Source organism: Papilio polytes, unplaced genomic scaffold (assembly GCF_000836215.1).
Source record: "Papilio polytes unplaced genomic scaffold, Ppol_1.0 DF824269.1, whole genome shotgun sequence".
Classification (NCBI taxonomy): domain Eukaryota; kingdom Metazoa; phylum Arthropoda; class Insecta; order Lepidoptera; family Papilionidae; genus Papilio; species Papilio polytes.
The window spans coordinates 104097-122357 of NW_013524935.1; the positions used below are offsets into that span (position 1 = coordinate 104097).

Sequence of the window (18261 nt, forward strand, 5' to 3'; positions counted from 1 at the left end):
AAATAACACAAACCTCTATTACACTAATCATTTCCCATGCTTGCAAGAAATTGGCCGATGAAAAATTATAGAAATAACAACGGGCAAACAGAATAAGAAATCAGGAATAATTCTGTTCAAAATAATTTGCGTAATTTGTACATATGTACGTTAAATTACCAATAATAATGTGCAAGAATCTGAGAAGAAATTCAAAAATTTATTTAAATTATGAGTTTTGAAGCAAAGGGTTGAAAGGAAAAGGATGTGGAGGATCAGAAGCATCCTCTTTTTTGCGCCCTCCTCTGGTTATTTAATATAGAGTAGGCAACGTTGCTTTTGCATAGGTATAGTTTGCGCGGCTATGTTTGAGCAATTTAGTGGGTCATATACCCACACTGGATATGTCTATCGAACTATATCCATACAAATCTATTCATGTCTATACTTATTAGTACGTGAAGCCATTACCTTGCAAGATAAACGTGAAGCCATAGGTTATTTAGTTTGTCAACTGTGTAGTCACGCTTTGATTCCTATGAACTTATAAGAAGGTACACTACTCAATTTTTAGTTTTGAATTGGCTGCGAAACAATCGACAATCGCACAACATTTGTACAATACGAGTAGCTTTTTTTTAATAATATAAGGTGGCAAACGAGCAAGAGGCCACCTAAATCCATCGAAATAGAAAGCGACCGCTACCCATAAACATCCGAAATTGCAGATGCGTTGCCTACCCTTAATTGACAGAGGAGACGCACGTAAAGAGGACATTTCCCCTTCCTATGCGTCTCCACCGTCAAATCCACTTTTCCTTTCCATCCTTTCCTCTTTAGAAAAGGGTGGAAAGGGAAAGGGTCTGAAATTAAAAAAAATGTTTAGTCAAAGGAGTGCATGATCTTAATGTGGATAAGACAATGTTATTTAAAAAGCCGAATAAACTTTGCCTAGCTTAAATATCGATTGTGTACATTCGTTCACGCACCACGATTGTATTAAATGATAAAAAAGCCATTTCCCAAGACGCAAGTAGGGCGGAGACAGATGGCGCTAGTGATCCGAAGCCAACAAATTCAATACCAGACAATATCGGCTACATAAATTTTATGTGTTTGCACAACTTAGTTTTTAGTTTGTTGATTTGATACGTGACTACGAAAATAAATTTTGTACAGTTAAAACAGAAAAATGGAAATGTTTTCTTTTGGTCTACTGTCCATTGTTGTAATACTGCTGCAAAAATTTTAAGATTAAGGGCATTTTGTAATACAATAAGCAAGTTCTTAAAAGTTTTTTTTACATCATAAAGTGATAAAGCAAGCGGTCATCTTAATTCGTCAAAAAAGCGTCGAAACTTCTATCGTCGTAATATTGCACCGGAGCCGACTTATTCTACAGATGTCGCTGGCCACTATTAACGAAAACAAAAATGTTAAACTGGCTAGAGTCAGATCATGTCAGATCCCAACTGCTCTTTAATAATTAGAACAATATTAACACGCTCACTGCGTAACAGGCCGATATCGACCTGACACGGTTCTTAAGCTGGTGTGGACGAAGAATACTTTGTCTCTTTTGCTAGTACGAAACGATTATCTCAGATGTATACATTACAATATATAAAATGTATATATTATGTTTCCACAAAATCGTAGCAATTTAATCTATCTTAGTGCTGGTGGGTCTAGAAAGACCTGCCACGCAGTGGCGGAAATATCATTGGGGGTGCATTTTGGCCCGCCGCCGCACCAGATGAATAATTATGATTTTACTTGCCGCAGTCAATGTGTTAAACAATATTCAACTTGCTGTTATTTATGTTATGATTTTTGGATATAATTATACGTGTAACTGTTACAGAGTTTTTAAATGGCATTGTGTAGTAGAAAGGCCTTGAAAAGTATAGTTTCTGTCCCTTTTGATGCTAGTTAATGTTTCCTTTAGGGCAATAGCGTTCAGAGCCAAGCTCAGTACAGAAATAAATCGACGCCGGAGCGTACAATAAAAACTAAAACTGATACGCCGCTACCGACGTCGCGCGGTTAATATTAGAACTAGACATGTCATAGATTAAGAAACAGAGTGGAATGTCTGTTTACTTTTATATTGTAACTCATTCGTTCTTTTGGGCACTCACACGTTGCAATATATGAACAAGAATATTGCTGCAAGATAAGGCAAGCTGTAGTGCCATGTATCCGAGCATTTGATGTTAGAGGTTTTAATTTATTTCACTACTTTGCCCTCGCGACTCCGTCCGTATGGAATTTAAAAACAAACAAAAGCATGTAGCCTAACTGTTCTTCCATCTTTAGCATTGATAATATTAGTAAGATTAGGTTTAAAACTTGATAAATCAACGTACATTTCATTATAATATAATCAGGGTGCTTACGAACAGCGAGACTGTTGATGAAATGCAAAAAAAAAAGAAGTAATGCATCAATAATATGGATGTTCTAGTACAAGAGACACAAATGACTTTTTATCGGCCTTAGCAACATATAAAGGTGCTTAATAATAAATTAAAATTTGTACTGCTATTTAAAGGGATAATTTAATAACGTATTCTTTTTTTATAACATAAGGTGGCAAACGAGCAAGCAGCCACCTGAATCCGCCAAAATGGCGAAGCGACCGCTGCCCATCCGACGGAATAGGAGACGCACATAAATAGGATATTGCCCCTTCCTATGCATCTCCTCTGCGGTCAAATCCACTTCCCCTCCCCATAATCTCCTTATAAGAAAAGGGTAGTAAACAGAAAGGGACTTAAATTAGGCCGCCGGCACCCAACTCATCAGACGACACACGGAATTGCTTCCACTTCACGCCTGTCTTCTGTGTGGTCGTGGTATTACACCGGGCGTGCCGGCCCTGCACTGCTAACATGTTAAAGCGGACTGTAAATTCACGTCTATTATATGTTTAATCTATGTCATCTTATGAACCGAGTTTTGCACAGCTGGTTAGTCGAATCTTGCGCACCCCGCCGCTCGAACCACAGAGCTTTTACCACCTGTGTTATTCAGTACTCCAGTTTTAACCATCTGGAATTTGTATATTAATTATTACATTGTTAATAGTGTTCTTATTAATTTTATAGTGATAGTGATGATTTAGACATCTTTTTGTTTATTGTAATAATTGAAAATGTTCTATTGGATTGAGGTGAGTAAATATATTGAAATACTAGCTTATGGCCGCAACTCCGTGTCCGGAAATTAAATAAAAAACAAAATTGAGTAGCATATGTGTTCTTTGTGGCTATCCTCTACAATTATACCAAATTTCATTGAAATCCGCTTAACCATATAGGCTACAAACTCTAACAAACATCCATCCATTCCATCTAAACTTTCGCATTTATAATATTAGTATGAAGTGTGATAGTATGACGTGATTTGATTGGGATTGCTTATTTTTAAGTTATAGATATTCAGCCAGTATATGTTGGTTGACTTCACAGATGTCTTCTAAATTACTTGATAGATATGTGCAGGTTGCATCACGATGTTTTCTTCAACAGAACGTCGGGTAAATGCAAATATGATATTCCAAAAACATATTGGTATGTTGCATGATTTGAACCCAAGATAGGTTACAAGTAAGATTTATTTACTACTCGTATTTTTGATTTAATACTTATCATCTCCCCTGCCCTACTCACGTAAGGTCGGCGCACCAGGTTTTCGTCCTCCAAAGCACTATATCATCCGTCATCTCAGTCATCACTCCCTTCTTTATCATGTCACCTTCCACGCAATCCATCCATCTCTTTGTAGGTCTACCTCTACCGATGTATCCCTCCACATTCACAACTAACGTCCGTCTTGTGACATGCGATTCATCCCTTCTCATAACATGCCCATACCACTCTAACCTTTTACTCCTTATTTAATACTATTCTTGCTATTTATCTGCGCGTGTCATGTTTAATCAGGCATGTCAAAATGTTTCAGCAATGTAAACGATGAAGTCTTCGTTCGAAATTTAAATACCTAGATTTTATTGTATTATATTTGAGATTTATTTGTGTAAACTCTTAAGTGATTTATTACCTTTGGACTATATAATCAACATCTTATTAAGAAAGGGTGGTTGTTTTTAATAAAATTAATTGTCCTGACCTTTTTTAAGATAATCTCATCGACTAGTGCTAAAGGTTTGAATAACTTAAGTTAAATGAAAGTTAACAAATTATTGTAATATCATCTCTCTAGCCTTATCCTACTTCTGTAGTGTCGGCGCACCGGGTTTTCGTCCTCCAAAGCACTCTACCATCCGTCATCTCAGTCATCACTCCCTTCTTCATCATGTCACCTTTCACGAAATCTGGATGGATATGATGGATTTATTATTTATGATATTATTATCTAACAAATCTTCAAATCAAAAGATTCTTATCAGCTTATATGGAGGGGCGCACACTACTCGATTGTTGTCAACTAAACACTTGAATTGGCTGCGAAACAATCGACAATCGCATAAAAGTTGTGCGATCTTTAGTCAAAATTGTGCGTACGCTCTAAGCATTTAGTTGTTATGTTGTAAATCACATCGGCGGCATCAATTGTTTAGCTTTATTTTCCGCTGGCAGTTTTAATTACCCATCACTCTGTATATCTTGATTGGTTTATATGTTCATCTATTTTAAAACGTCTATGTTCTGTTTGAATTTTATAAAGCACTAGCTTTCGCCCGCGACTCCGTCTGCGTATAATTAAAAAAAACAAATGTGAGTAACCTATGTGTTCTTCCAGATTATCCTCTACATCTATGCTAAATTTCATCGAGATCCGTTCAGCAGTTTGGGCTACAAACTCTAACGAACATTCATCCATCCATCCATCTAAACTTTCGCATTTATAATATTAGTAGGATTGATAAATTGTAAATTGTGTAGTAGATTTAACAATTTGTTAGTTATTTCATCCGAATGATTCGAGAGGTTGTTTTTCACGTGTTTATTTTTTTTGTATGATTGACATAGTTAATAATCTTAGTAATATTATAAATGCGAAAGTTTAGATGGATGTTTGTTAGAGTTTGCAGCCTTAACGGCTGAACGGATCTTGATGAAATTTGGCATAGACGTAGAGGATAGTCTAGAAGAACTCGTAGGCTAGTAACTTTTGTTTTTTTAATTATACGCAGACGGAGTCTTGGGCGAAAGCTACTGTAAATATATTCTTAATGTACTTGTATACGTGGAGAAATATTTCTTTCCTCATAAAGCGCCGGACATAAAAATAATTATCGCTTAGTAAATAGAAAGAGGAACTTTAAATTTATTATAATTAGCTATAAAAGTTTACAAGCGTTTTACCGTTCGGATACACGTAGTTACAGATGTTAAGATTGCAAAATCTTTTAGATTTACGGTCGGTTTGTTGATGGAAACACTGCCAACTGGTTTTGCTTAAGAGATGTAGAAACTATTAAAGGTAACGTCTATAATTAACTCGTTTTGTGCCTAGCAATGTAGACTGTATTTAAAATCTGGAAAACGTGAAACGAGCTACAAACATCATAGGAACATTGATGTTGTATTCGCTCCTGTATATTAAGATTTTCGCCCGCGAGTCCCTCCGCATGGAATTAAAAAAATCTAAAATGAATATCTTATGTGTTCTTCCAGACTATGCTCTACATGTATACCAAATTTCATCGAAATCCGTTCAGCCGTTTAGGCTACAACCTCTAACAAACATTCATCCATCTAAACTTTCTCATTTATAAAATTAACTAATATGATTAGTATGAAATAAACTTAAATGTAAATGTAATTGGAGTGTCTGTTAGTAATATCAAAAGTAATGTCTGTTTGTCCGCAAGCCTCATTTGCTACGGGTAATCTCCGGAATAGTTGGGTCGATTTCGACTAGACTTTCACTGCAGGCTAGTTGACATAGAAGGGCATATTATAGGCAATTTTAACTTAATATTGCGTGGACGAAGTCGCGGGCAACAGCTAGTGATAAAATATCTTTGTTGCCTAGTCCAGTTATATATGCTCATGGTTTTCAGTTCGTCGTCTTCGTTATGACGTCATCATTGACGTCATCAACACATGTAGAACAGCCATCATAAAAGCGTGCTTCTAAATTTTAAAGCCAATACGACATAGTTTCACTATTTTGTTTAGACTCGACATTTTGATAGAAATAGTCTTTCTTTGATGCTGGCATATATTATTGAATGTTTTTAAATAGTTTGCTTTTTTATTTTTGTTTGATGTATAATGAGGGATTGCAGTTTGGAACGCAGCGATATTATTGAATTGTGACATGTGATTTTTATTGTCTTGCTTTCTGGACTGGCCTTTGTAAATCGCATACAATTTTTTTAATTTTTTAATGCACTCATATTTATGCCAGCCAGTTTCTTTATTTGATTAATTTGTATTTTTTCATACAATTCATTTCGTATTTAACAATTTTTTTTATAATAAATTAATCTTTAGTTAATGTTTTACTTTTCTTTCCATTTACTTTTTATAATTTATATTACACTAATATTATAAAAGTTTAGATGGATGGATGTTTGTTAGAGTTTGTAGCCTAAACGGCTGAATGGATTTCGACGAATAGCATAAACGTAGAGGATTGTCTGGAGGAACACATAGGGTACTCAGTTTTTTTATTCCACGCTTACGGAATCGCGGGCGAAAGCTAGCTTGAATGTTGAATGTCCCTACGTTTTATGCTCGCCTAGTACATGGGATCAGGTGAGCTTGGCTCAACCGTTACACTATTTTTAGACAGAATCCTACATACCGTTTTACGTACCAATAAACGTTCAGGAATCGAACCTTGGTTTTGTGACATAAACGTTATTACTAGTAACATCGACATCCGCTTTCGTAATCTCTTGGCGGTACTGTTCTAACACACCTGTATTATATGTTGTTATCTCTGTCACAGATTTTCATACTGTTTTCTGTAAATAAGATCGATAGAGTAGTCAAATTAAAAAGGAATAAATTTATAATTAACCTATCTAAACAATTATTTGTTTGTAAGTCTGTAATCAGAGATTTAACAAAAATAAACACGTTTGCATTATTAATTTAAACGTAGAAATCCAAATAACTTACGAATGTTAGAAATACGAAAGTTTAGATGGATGTTTGTTAGTTTGTAGCCTTAACTGCTGAACGGATCTTGATGAAATTTGGCATAGATGTAGAGCATAGGCTGGAAGAACAGATAACATACTTACATTTGTGACATACCCTTTACACAATCCATCCATACTTTCTTCAATCATCGTCTATCCTTTTCATTTCTCTGTTGTAAAATAGAGAAAACAATAATTCATGTCTGACAGTAAAATGGTAGTAAGCTAGCAAAACGTGGGTGGGTGTCTCGTCTACTGATATACGATATCAAAGTAAATATATTTCCATTACGCATGATCCCTTTGAAGTTTATGATTTCAATCAAGATTAATCATATAGGATTATTTAAATGGAGCTCTAAAATGCCACATTGTGTGTGGGTTTATAAATGTCATGGAAAATACGTCTTTTATAAGTACAGTCAGAGAATCTGGCGGTATTTGGTTTAACGTTATGTTCACAAAACAAATAGGGTCAGTGGTAGAAGGTAATTTTTTTTAATTATCGCGTCATTTTCGCAATCAACTGGTTACCAAATTTGTTATCTGTAAGAGGCGGAGTTTGTTATTGCAAAGTAGGAAACAATATTTTAAATTGTTACACCGCGGATTTTCCCGACTGTACTTACAAAATATATAATTAATCACAGAAAGGCGCGAATATTAAAACGTAATCTTGCTATTATTATAAATGCGAATGTTTGTATCTTTGTTTGATTTCTCCAGAAGACACATAGCCTAAATTTAGACTAATTTTATTTTAATTTCGCGCGGACGACGTCGTAGGAAAAAGTTAGCGATTTATTATCAAGTGTAGAGCGTGGGTGTTTCGATTCGTAAATCTGTTACCCATAGGTACAGAAGTGTTAATGTAAATGTAATTAATTATAATGTCTGATACGTTGCTGGTTACATCGTCAGATACAATCCAGATCTCGAGACAGGGTCGTACAAACACAGCAATGTAATACACTTTGTTGTAAGCAGTCGTATAATTGAATCGATATTATATTTTATCGGTGGCTCAGTGGTTTAAGCACTTGACTTGTAATCTACAGATCTTGGGTTCGAATCCCGCCATGTACCAATTTGATTTTTGATTTTTTGAAATTCACATGTATATAATTTACCCGACGTTCTTACGGTGAAGGGAAACAATGTGATACAACCTGCACATATCGGTGAACAAATTCAAAGATATGTGTGAAGTCAACCAACCAGCAGTGGGCCAGCGTGGTTGACTATAGCCTAGTCACCCCTAACTTAGGGTAGGCTCCGAGCCCCTCAGTGGGGATATGTAGTGAGCTGGTGATGATGATATCGATTAATCGATTCTTGAAATTGTTTCAATTTGAAAACTTTTGGAACAAAATAACTATTTTGTTTATAAAAAAATGATAAAGGTGGCAACCCTATTACACACTGTTTACATCAAAATATCTGTAGTATAAATTATAATTTAAATTTTATAAGATTGGATGAATAAAAATTATTGCGATGTTGAAAGTTTTAGGCGTGAAAGAATTTTTAGCACCGGAAACGATCATTTTTCATCAAGTTTCATTGCCAGTAAAATTTATTCTAAATTCAAAATTATAAATGAAAAAAGGAAATATAAAATTAATTCAAGAGCAATATCTGTGAGGATAGGTTTACGATTGGTTATAGTTTATGTTGTGGTGTTGAGAAACATTTATTAATTTGTAGCCCTTTGCTTTACTTAAAAACGCACGTCTTTCTGGTCTTATTATTAGTGGTATGTGGGTACAACAAAATAAAAACCTATAAACAATTGAAGTCTGGTAACAAGAGACTTAGTACCTGGTATTTTGGGGATATCTAGTTGACGCCCGAGTGAAGTAAGTTTTGAGTGCAAAATACGTCTTTGGCTGACAAGCAGTACGAATACAACCAAGAATGTTGCATACTGGCCACCAAGAGGTTTGCATAATTTTATAGAAAAAGAATAGAGGAAAAAGACGCGCAAAAGATGCGACTGCGATATAGATTTTTGGAATTATTTTAAATATCATATGTAAATAAGTATGAAAAAAGTTTATTTTGGTTGGAAGAAAAGTTTTTGTTTTGTATTTTTGGTTGCCGAGCTCTCGGTAACAAGTTAAAAAGTAAGAAGTAAGAATTACAGCAACTTTGCTATTTTTATGATTGATTTTTATGAATGTAAAGATTTGCATTTTTGTATGTATTATAACTCAACTACTGGGCCGATTTTAAAAATTCTTTCACCATTAGAACGCTACGCTATCAGCGAGTAACATAATTTCACATAGACGAAGTCGCGAGCAATAGCTAATCATTATTAAAGTGTCAATACTTTTATACTGTGTGTCAATACTTGTGCTGGCGCTATGGGAAATAATTTGTTTTTTGTTTTCTATTTCAGGAGTGTGTAGTCAAATATCGTCGGAGATAGTAGATAGTGGACAGAAGTGAATAATGCGGCCATCTCTCTGGCCGTGAGTCACGATGGTTGGTAAATGATGCCGCGACGCAAGCGCCGTCTAGCCTCCCGCATCAGGAACTACCTGAGAAGTTTTCTCGCGTTCCTCTTCAGTAATATCGGCTTGATTGTGCTTGTCGTCGGATATACTGTGGCTGGTAAGATTAAATACTAAATAAATACTTCTATGTTATAAAGAGTAAAGATTTGTATTTTTATGTACATATATTGGCTTTAGGTGAAAACTATTGAGCGGATTTTAAAAATTATTTCACCATTAGATACCTTTTTTATTATTTTTTATGCGGACAAAGTCGCGAGCAACAGCTAGTCGAAAATATTTATGTTTCCCAACGGTTTTACTTACACTGTTCGATTTAAATTATATTCAACCTCATTTCAACCGAGTTATAGTTATTTTTTTCATTTTTTGGATTTGCTCACCTCTTTAAAGTCGTAGCATAGTTTTAAATATACTAAAACCTTCTTTGATAAAAGTACTAATAAATTTAAAGATTTTTTTTTAATTTGGTTCTGTACTTGTGAAGATTACCACTTACAAACTTTTTTAATTTTTATCCGTTAAATGGTATGTTGGAATCGAACGTAATCGAATTTGTATTAATGTTATGCTATATTTTATTCTCGATACCTTCGTCTAAATTTAAGACGTCAATTGGCTTTCAAATCACAGTCAAAAGGCAGAGTTAATAATTAACTAAGTCCCTTTTACACCGACATCAATCTTATTCAGTCAATGAGATTTTACTGCTGTCTTTGAAAATTAAATCAGCTTTTACTTACAGTATTTTTTAAATACATTCCTTTTTCTGTAGAGCCTTAGAGTAGACACACACCTGACTAAACTATCGCACAACTGTTGTGTAATTGTCGATTGCTACGCAGCTAATTCAACTGTTTAGTTGCATAATTAAAAATTGAGTAGTGTGCGCACAATATAAGCTTATAGGAATCAAGGTGCGACTAAACGGTTGTGCGATAATTTAGTCTTAATATTCAATTTGTGCTGAACATGCTACAGATGAACAGATCTAACTGACAGTTACAACTGAACAGTCCAAATTTCAAATTTAAACAGTGGGAGTTTAGGAAAGGAATCGAATGTTTATATAAATGTAGATAAAGATATTGTTTTATTTTATCGATTGTCACTTCTAGATATTCATAGTTCTATATGTTCCAGGGGCATTCATGTTCCAAGCGATTGAAGGTGCGAGCGAGATAGAGAGAGTCAACAATATGACGTTAGAAAGGAACAACACAGCTCAGTACCTCTGGCAGAACGTCACGTTAGCTCTTAATCTTTTCAATGAGACTGCTTTAAAGTACAGGTAAGAAGTACGACCTTTCATTTCTTTTCTTTATGGTTAAAAAACAAAAGAAAATAGCTATAGCGAATTATCCAATAGGTTAAGAGCACGCGTACCTTTTTTTATATCATAAGGTGGCAAACGAGCAAGCGGGCACCTGAATCCGCCGAAATAGCGAAGCGACCGCTGCCCATAGACATCCGCAATTACAAATGCGTTGCCGACCCTTATCCGACGGAGGAGGAGACGCACATAAAGAGGATATTGCCCCTTCCTATACATCTCCTCCACCGTCAAATCCACTTCCCCTTCCCATCCTCTCCTTATGAGAAAAGGGTGGTAAAGAGAAAGGGACTTAAATTAGTCCTCCGGCACCACACGCATCAGACGAAACACGGAATTGATTTCAATTCACGCCTGTCTTCAGTGTGGTCGCGGTATTACACCGGGCGTGCCGGCCCTGCAGTGCTAAGATGTTAAAGCGGGCACTACCACTGTTATAAACCTTACCTTTGACTAAACTATCGCACAACTGCCAACGTGCGATAGTTGCGCACACTACTCGATTTTTAGTTGTGCAACTGAACAGTTGAATTGGCTGCGAAACAATCGACAATCGCACAACAATTGTGCGATAATTTAATTGAAGGTATGTGCCTGCTCTAATTGTACAGATTACTGATTACGAAATCGTAATTTCTAAAAAACTAAAACATAAATGAAATGGTTAGAAAAAATATGAGTAAAAATCTGCTCAAGATTCACTAGAGACCTTAAGGTTTTCAGCCACATATCGCATATACAATTTTTATATGAGGTGGCAAAAGAGTGGAAGTAACTTGAATTGGCTGTAAAAGCGAAGCCACTACTGCCTATAGACATAAGCAATTCCAGACACGTTCTATCTTTAATTGATAGAGGAAGAGACGCACATAAAGCGACTATTCCATGTTATGCGTCTCCTCCATCCATTTTCTTTAAGCTAGACTTTTTGACTGACTTCCCAAAAGAAGGAGGTACTCAATTCGTCTATATGTATTTTTATATGTGTGTTACGGCATAACGCTGCCGCTGGTGGACCGATTTTGATATTTTTTTATATATTTTTTTTATTTCCGTTATAAACATTCATCGATTACGCTTATTCAATTTATTCTCAATCAATGTTTCAGGTTGAACATAGAGCTAAGCAAATATCAGAGCAAAATAGTCACCGCGGTCCGAAATGGTTGGGACGGCGGCCGATCTTCGCGTCAATGGAGTTTCTCCTCTGCATTTCTTTATTCTCTTACTGTTATAACCAGTATAGGTAAAATATTTTAAAAATAGTTTATTCGGTGGTGGTTTTTCGCTTTATTGCTAGTGGAATTAATAAAAAACAAAAGTGAGTAGCCTATGTCTTCTTCCAGACTATCCTCTACATCTAAGCCAAATTTCATGAAATTCCGTTCTACATTTTAGGCCACAAACTCTAATAAATATCCATCGATCAACATTTTCGCATCTATACTATTATAATAAAGCGAAAACACACACTCCTTTGTTGCCTAAGATGTCAGCAATTACAGCATGTTTTTGAATAATTCTTCCTTTAATAAAAAGCCCTACACTTACGTCACGCTTTAGGCTATATATTTTCACGCTATTTAACTTAAGGGGTAAATGTTTTGGATAAAAACCGTAATGTGGGAAAGAGACCATAAGTTGCTGCCAACATCAAGAAAGCAAGATTGCCAAGTTTTGTCATGTCATGACATTTTGACATTTGCAACTGACAATTTGACGCATGTAATCAATAAAATAATTTTATGCTGATGAAATCGCACGGGAACAGCTAGTTAATAATATTAACTAAGAAGTGATATTCATTCAAATATCAAACATTTCGATTATAATAAAATGTAAATTAAACTAAATTCAATTAAATATTTTGACAAACTGTAGTAAAAATTGCTCGCTTAGGCCACTTAATTTTTAGTAAATGTGTAGATGCAAATTATGAAATGATTGCAGTTTAACGATTAGCCACTTCTAGTTATTTTGAAGTCTGCAGATCTGAGGCCAATAATTAGGTTATTGCTAAGATTGAAGCAGCAACTCCAAGGGCGAGTGATTCCATCGTCCCGCTGGAAATTATATTGAATTCGCTTCGGTCGGAGTGCGCCGATCACTCAGATTTCAATTTGTAACTGATTGAATAACAAATTGTATTTCATGATCAATTTACATATAGTTAATGTTAGGTGACCTTTAGAGCGGGCGAACACCTTTGACTAAACTATCGCACAACTGTTGTCGAGCTTTCGCAGCCAATTTAACTGTTTGCACAAAAAAATCAAGTAGTGAGAGTATCCTAAGCTCATAGGAATCAAAGCGCGACTAAACAGTTGTGCGATAGTATAGTCAATCACGTGCGCACGCTGTTATAGTCTTGATTTCCGAGTATAAGGTTCGAAGATGCTTCTCTAAAGTCCGCTAGACACGCTGTTTTATATGAACAGTTCGATGGTTCAAATAACAATCAACACTAGGAATTGTTCAGTTCTTAGTTTTGCCAACACACATTAGATTTATCTGACGATTCCACTGTTCAGATAACTGAGCGTGTCTAGCGGGCTTTAGATCTTTGGGCAAATCATTTTTAGTAGTAAAATGTCTATTACTTCTTTATGAACTGATAGGTGTCTTAAATTCTACTTTTTCTAGAATTTTTCACCTGTCGTGAAAATTAAATTGTATTATATTTTAGGTTATGGTCACTTAAGTCCTCGTACCAGTTGGGGTAAGGTGATGACTATATTCTACGCATTGCTTGGAATGCCGCTTTTTCTTCTATATGTCACTAATGTTGGTAAGTTTTCAATGAAGTACTGCTTTCGGATACTTAGTGCTTTAGTTAAATGTGCTAAATATTTCCAGGTCAATTGTTGGCACGTTGGTTCAAATGTTTGTACGCATTGGTGTGTTTGTGTCGGGGATGTCCAGGGTTTGCGAGAAGACGGGTTGTTCGGATTCGTACTCAGGTAAGACTTTTTTTTTATAACATAAGATGGCAAACGAGCAAGCGGCCACCTGAATCCGTCAAAATGGCGAAGTGACCGCTGCCCATACACATCCGCAATTGCGGATGCGTCGCCTACCCTTATTCCATGGAGGAGAAGATGCACATAAAGAGGATATTTCCTCTTCTTATGCATCTCACATCCTCTCATAAGAAAAGGGTGGTAAAGAGAAAGGGACTTAAATTAGGCCTCCGGCACCACACTCATCAGACGAAACACGGAATTGCTTCCATTTCACGCCTGTCTTCTGTATGGTCGTGGTATTACTGGGGGCGTGCCGGCCCTGCACTGCTCACATGTTAAAGCGGGCACTACCATTGTCCTCAGGAAAGACTAAAGAGAGTAACTAGGTAGCATTTAATATTAGACGAAATATTGAATTTATCTTCATGTGTCATGTATTAAGATTGAATGTGGATGGGTACAAAGGTAGAGACAGGAGAAAGTATGGATGAATTGTGTAAAAGACGATATGCTTCGAGCCGGCGCACACCCTTGACTAAACTATGCCACTACTGTGGTGACGGTCAATTATTTTGTAGCTAACTCAACTGTTTAGTAGCACAACTAAAAAACATATAGCTCATAGGAAACAATGCGCGACTAAACAGTTGTGTGGGCACGCTCTTAAGAAGGGAGTGAATTCAGATAAGACGGCTGATAGAGATGTATGAAAGAACACATACATATTTGTGATGATATATCATTTTATTTCGAAGTGATTATTGGCGATATTCGTCCAGCATCTGTTGCTTCTGGGAATCTTAATTAATCAATTAGAATTGTAGTAGTTCTTCTGTAGATCCAATTTCTATCAAATAATCTCAATGATGTACTCTTTTGTAGCTGGAGACCAGCGAAGCAGAGAGTATAGAATGTCCAGAGGGTTGGAGACATCGGGTATCAGAGTCCGACGTTACACCAGACTATCGGATACCACCGTATCCCATTTATCAAAGGTATTATAAAGCTTCTAAATTATTGCTTTAAAATCTAAAAAAGAAATCTTTCAAATGATGAAATATAGTAAAATTAAAACTTTACTTGAATCTACGTAAAGATGAATATCGTAATTTATGACTGATCAAGAGACACAACTGAACAGAAATGCAAAATCAAAATTAACACATGCACAAATAACTATCTATATTAAGAAAATGTACAACTCCCCCATCTATTTCAGGTGGTAGAGCTCCATGAATTTATTAAAAACTTAGTTTAGCCAATAAAAGTTACTACTTTAAACGACAAAGATCTATCTAATATTAGACATTAGAAGTTATTTTCAGTTATTTAAACATCTTTGTATAAACTACCGCACAAATATTTAGGGCCTGTCACACCAAATTGTAAATTGCCTGATACCAATCCAACGTGTTAAATAAGTGATATCGGATTTCGTTCCCTTATCTGACAGTGACGTCATTTTAAGTCATCTGAGCATCTATCAGTCAGTGGTAGGACACGCCCTTAGACTTGTTTTGCTACGAGCTTATATGAAGATGCGCTACTCGATTTAATTGTGCAACTAAATAGTTGAGGCGTTGAAACAATCGACAATCGCACAACAGTTGTCCTCTTACAGTAATTCCTCATTATTAAGGAGATTAGATATGCGGAGAATGCCACATCAGTTAGAGCCGCGCTACACACACGACCGTGGTTGGTCGGAGCCCGCGTACAGACTGGAGAGTGAGGCGAGCGACTTCAGCTACGTCACCTTTGACGCTCAGACTATCACGGTGCCGATTAGTGTGTGCGTTGCTGTTATGGTTGGGTGGGTAAATATTTTACATACTTTACTAATTTCAGTCCCTTTACCTTTATACCTTTTTCTAATAAGGATAGGATGTCAAGGGAAGTAGAATTGATGGCGGAGGACTTATATAAATAAAAAGGGGAAATATCCTCTATCTCTTCTTCCAATTAAGGGTAGGTAACGTGCGTAATTGCATAAGTCTATTGGCAGCCTGTTTCGCTTTTTCGATGAATTCTTGTGGCCGCTGCCTCGTATACTACCTTAGAATATATTTTAAAAAATGTTGAAAAGTTGAGTTTGTTTTTGGTGTCGTTCCGTTTATTCTCTTCGATTAATTTATGATCATAAAAACTAAATAACGTACATTCGAATTTAAATCACAATTATGTAATTATTTTCCAGATACATAATGTTTGGATCGATGATTTTCGGTATATGGGAGAAATGGGACCAATTGGATGGAGCTTATTTTTGTTTTATATCTTTAAGCAGGTAATAGAATACATCCAATCCATTTTCATTACTTCATTTTACGTTAACAATCGCACAGTTTAGACTCGCTTTGATTCCTATGAGCGTATTACTGCCCCATTGGACAGGATAGCTAATAGCCATTCAGTTACATCACAAACGATTACTATCTAATCAGATAATAGTAAAGTTTTAGAATATAGGTGTCGTCATCCTGGTCTGGGATCTCAATCTACGGAGGTGCACTACTTGATTTTTATGCAACTAAACAGTTGATTTGACTGTAAAACAATCGACAATCGTATGTCTGTTGTGCTATAGTTTAGTCCAAGGTGTGCTCGCTCGAATATCTAAATTGTTCTTCTAGTATTGGTTTCGGTGACTTCGTCCCTGGCGAGAGGGTCTACACCCCGCGTATTGAGACCTCCTTCATCGTGTGCTCGCTCTACCTCATGCTGGGGATAGCTCTCGGGGCTATGTGCTTCAATCTGATGCAGGTAGGAACTTCCTAAAATATGCCGTATTACCAAAGTCTCCCGTATTTCGATCAAATGTTTAAATTATTTCTAGGTTAAACTTTGCATATATGTGTTCAGTGGAATAAGCTTGAAAATCTAATATTTTACTTACGATCGTACTCGAAGTTGATTCTTAGTATATATTTAGTGTGAAATGTCTAGTAAGGTATTTGTAAATAGAACATTAAGTTGGACTGTGATTAGAAATTAATCCTATTTCAATATCGTCCTTTCAAAAAACCTGTCTGTGTTGATGAAGTATTGATTTTCAATTTCATTGTTAATTTATCTATTATTTAATTATAATAGTTTGTTCATGGTTACTAATTTTCGTCTGCGACTCTGTTCACGTGGAATTAATAAAAGAAAGTAGGCTATGTGTTCTTCCAGACTATCCTCTACATCTATGACAATCGAGATTCTTTTAGCAATTTAGGCTACAAACTCTAACAAACATCTAAACTTTCTCGTTTATAATCATACTTTTTTTTTTAAATTGCAAAAAACCAGCGCTTGACCACTATCCCACCTAGACAAGACAACACAACACTCCGACACTTCATACTAATGTTATAAATCATCATCATCTTCCCTGCCTTATCCTACTCCCTTAGGGTCGGCGCACCGCGTTTTCGTCCTCCAAAGCACTCTATCATACGTCATCTCAGTCATCACTCCCTTGATCATGTCACCTTTCACGCAATCCATCCATCTCTTTCTATGTCTACCTCTACCGGTGTACCTCCTAACTAACATCCTTCTTGTTACATACGATTCATCCCTTCTCATAACATGCCCATACCACTCTATACTAATGTTATAAATGCGAAAGTTTAGATGCATGGATGTTTGTTAGTTTGTAGCTTAAACAGCTGAACGGATTACGATGAAATTTGGTTTAGATGTAGAGGATAGTCTGGAAGAACATATAGTCTACCCACTTTTGTTTTTTTTTTAATTCCGCGCAGAAGTGGTGGGCGGAAGCTAGTATTAATATGTTTTGTTTAATTATTCAATATGCATGTTTCAGGAGCAAGTGATACATTACTTCGCGGGCCTGAAGAGAGCGCTCAAACGAATTTGTCGCTGTAAGAGGTGACAACTCATTAGTTCTGTTATCCCTCTATGATGTTGCAGCCAAAGTTGGAATCCATTTGTTGTGTGAAATAACTAGTATTGTTTAACGTGAAACAAGTCATCTATTATTATTGCACTTTTATATAATGACTGATTTCGTAATGAACTGCATGAACTGCAACATTTTGTAAATACATAATATACGAATAGTTACTTTAGTTATTCGTTAAGAATATTTAATTTAGTTTTATTATAATCATATTATTTGAAATAAAGACTTACAATGAAGCGTTTTGTTTAATTTTAATTTATGTATCAAATGAATTTGCTATTGAAATTTAAACCAAGATTCTGAAGCACTAATTTACCCCATACACAGTATGATCCTTCAAATACAATCGGCATAATTAACGTAAGGCTGAAGCAATCCCGCTACAGACTGCTGAGGTGAACGGACGTGTCCACTCACCGAACATC

General features: G+C 35.8%; 1 protein-coding gene across 1 annotated transcript; it reads left to right on the forward strand.

The window, feature by feature from the left end:
• The first annotated feature begins 3055 nt into the window (after positions 1 to 3055).
• On the forward strand, positions 3056 to 17975 carry LOC106106768 (potassium channel subfamily K member 15). The gene is made up of 11 exons (XM_013287425.1): positions 3056 to 3154; positions 9510 to 9724; positions 10771 to 10918; positions 12070 to 12206; positions 13647 to 13748; positions 13817 to 13920; positions 14806 to 14918; positions 15563 to 15736; positions 16121 to 16210; positions 16557 to 16686; positions 17738 to 17975. Exons 2-11 carry the CDS (start codon positions 9604 to 9606, stop codon positions 17804 to 17806), a joined length of 1188 nt encoding a protein of 395 aa, XP_013142879.1. The 5' UTR covers positions 3056 to 3154; positions 9510 to 9603; the 3' UTR covers positions 17807 to 17975.
• Positions 17976 to 18261: the final 286 nt, after the last annotated feature.

What these genes read in the sequence shown, in the direction of transcription:
- LOC106106768 (XM_013287425.1), top strand. Translation starts at nt 9,604, where the DNA reads ATGATGCCGCGACGCAAGCGCCGTCTAGCCTCCCGCATCAGGAACTAC. An exon ending in TGCGTTGCTGTTATGGTTGG is followed by an intron (nt 15,737 to 16,120) that starts GTGGGTAAATAT and finishes ATTATTTTCCAG; the next exon opens with ATACATAATGTTTGGATCGA. An exon ending in TGTTTTATATCTTTAAGCAG is followed by an intron (nt 16,211 to 16,556) that starts GTAATAGAATAC and finishes TTGTTCTTCTAG; the next exon opens with TATTGGTTTCGGTGACTTCG.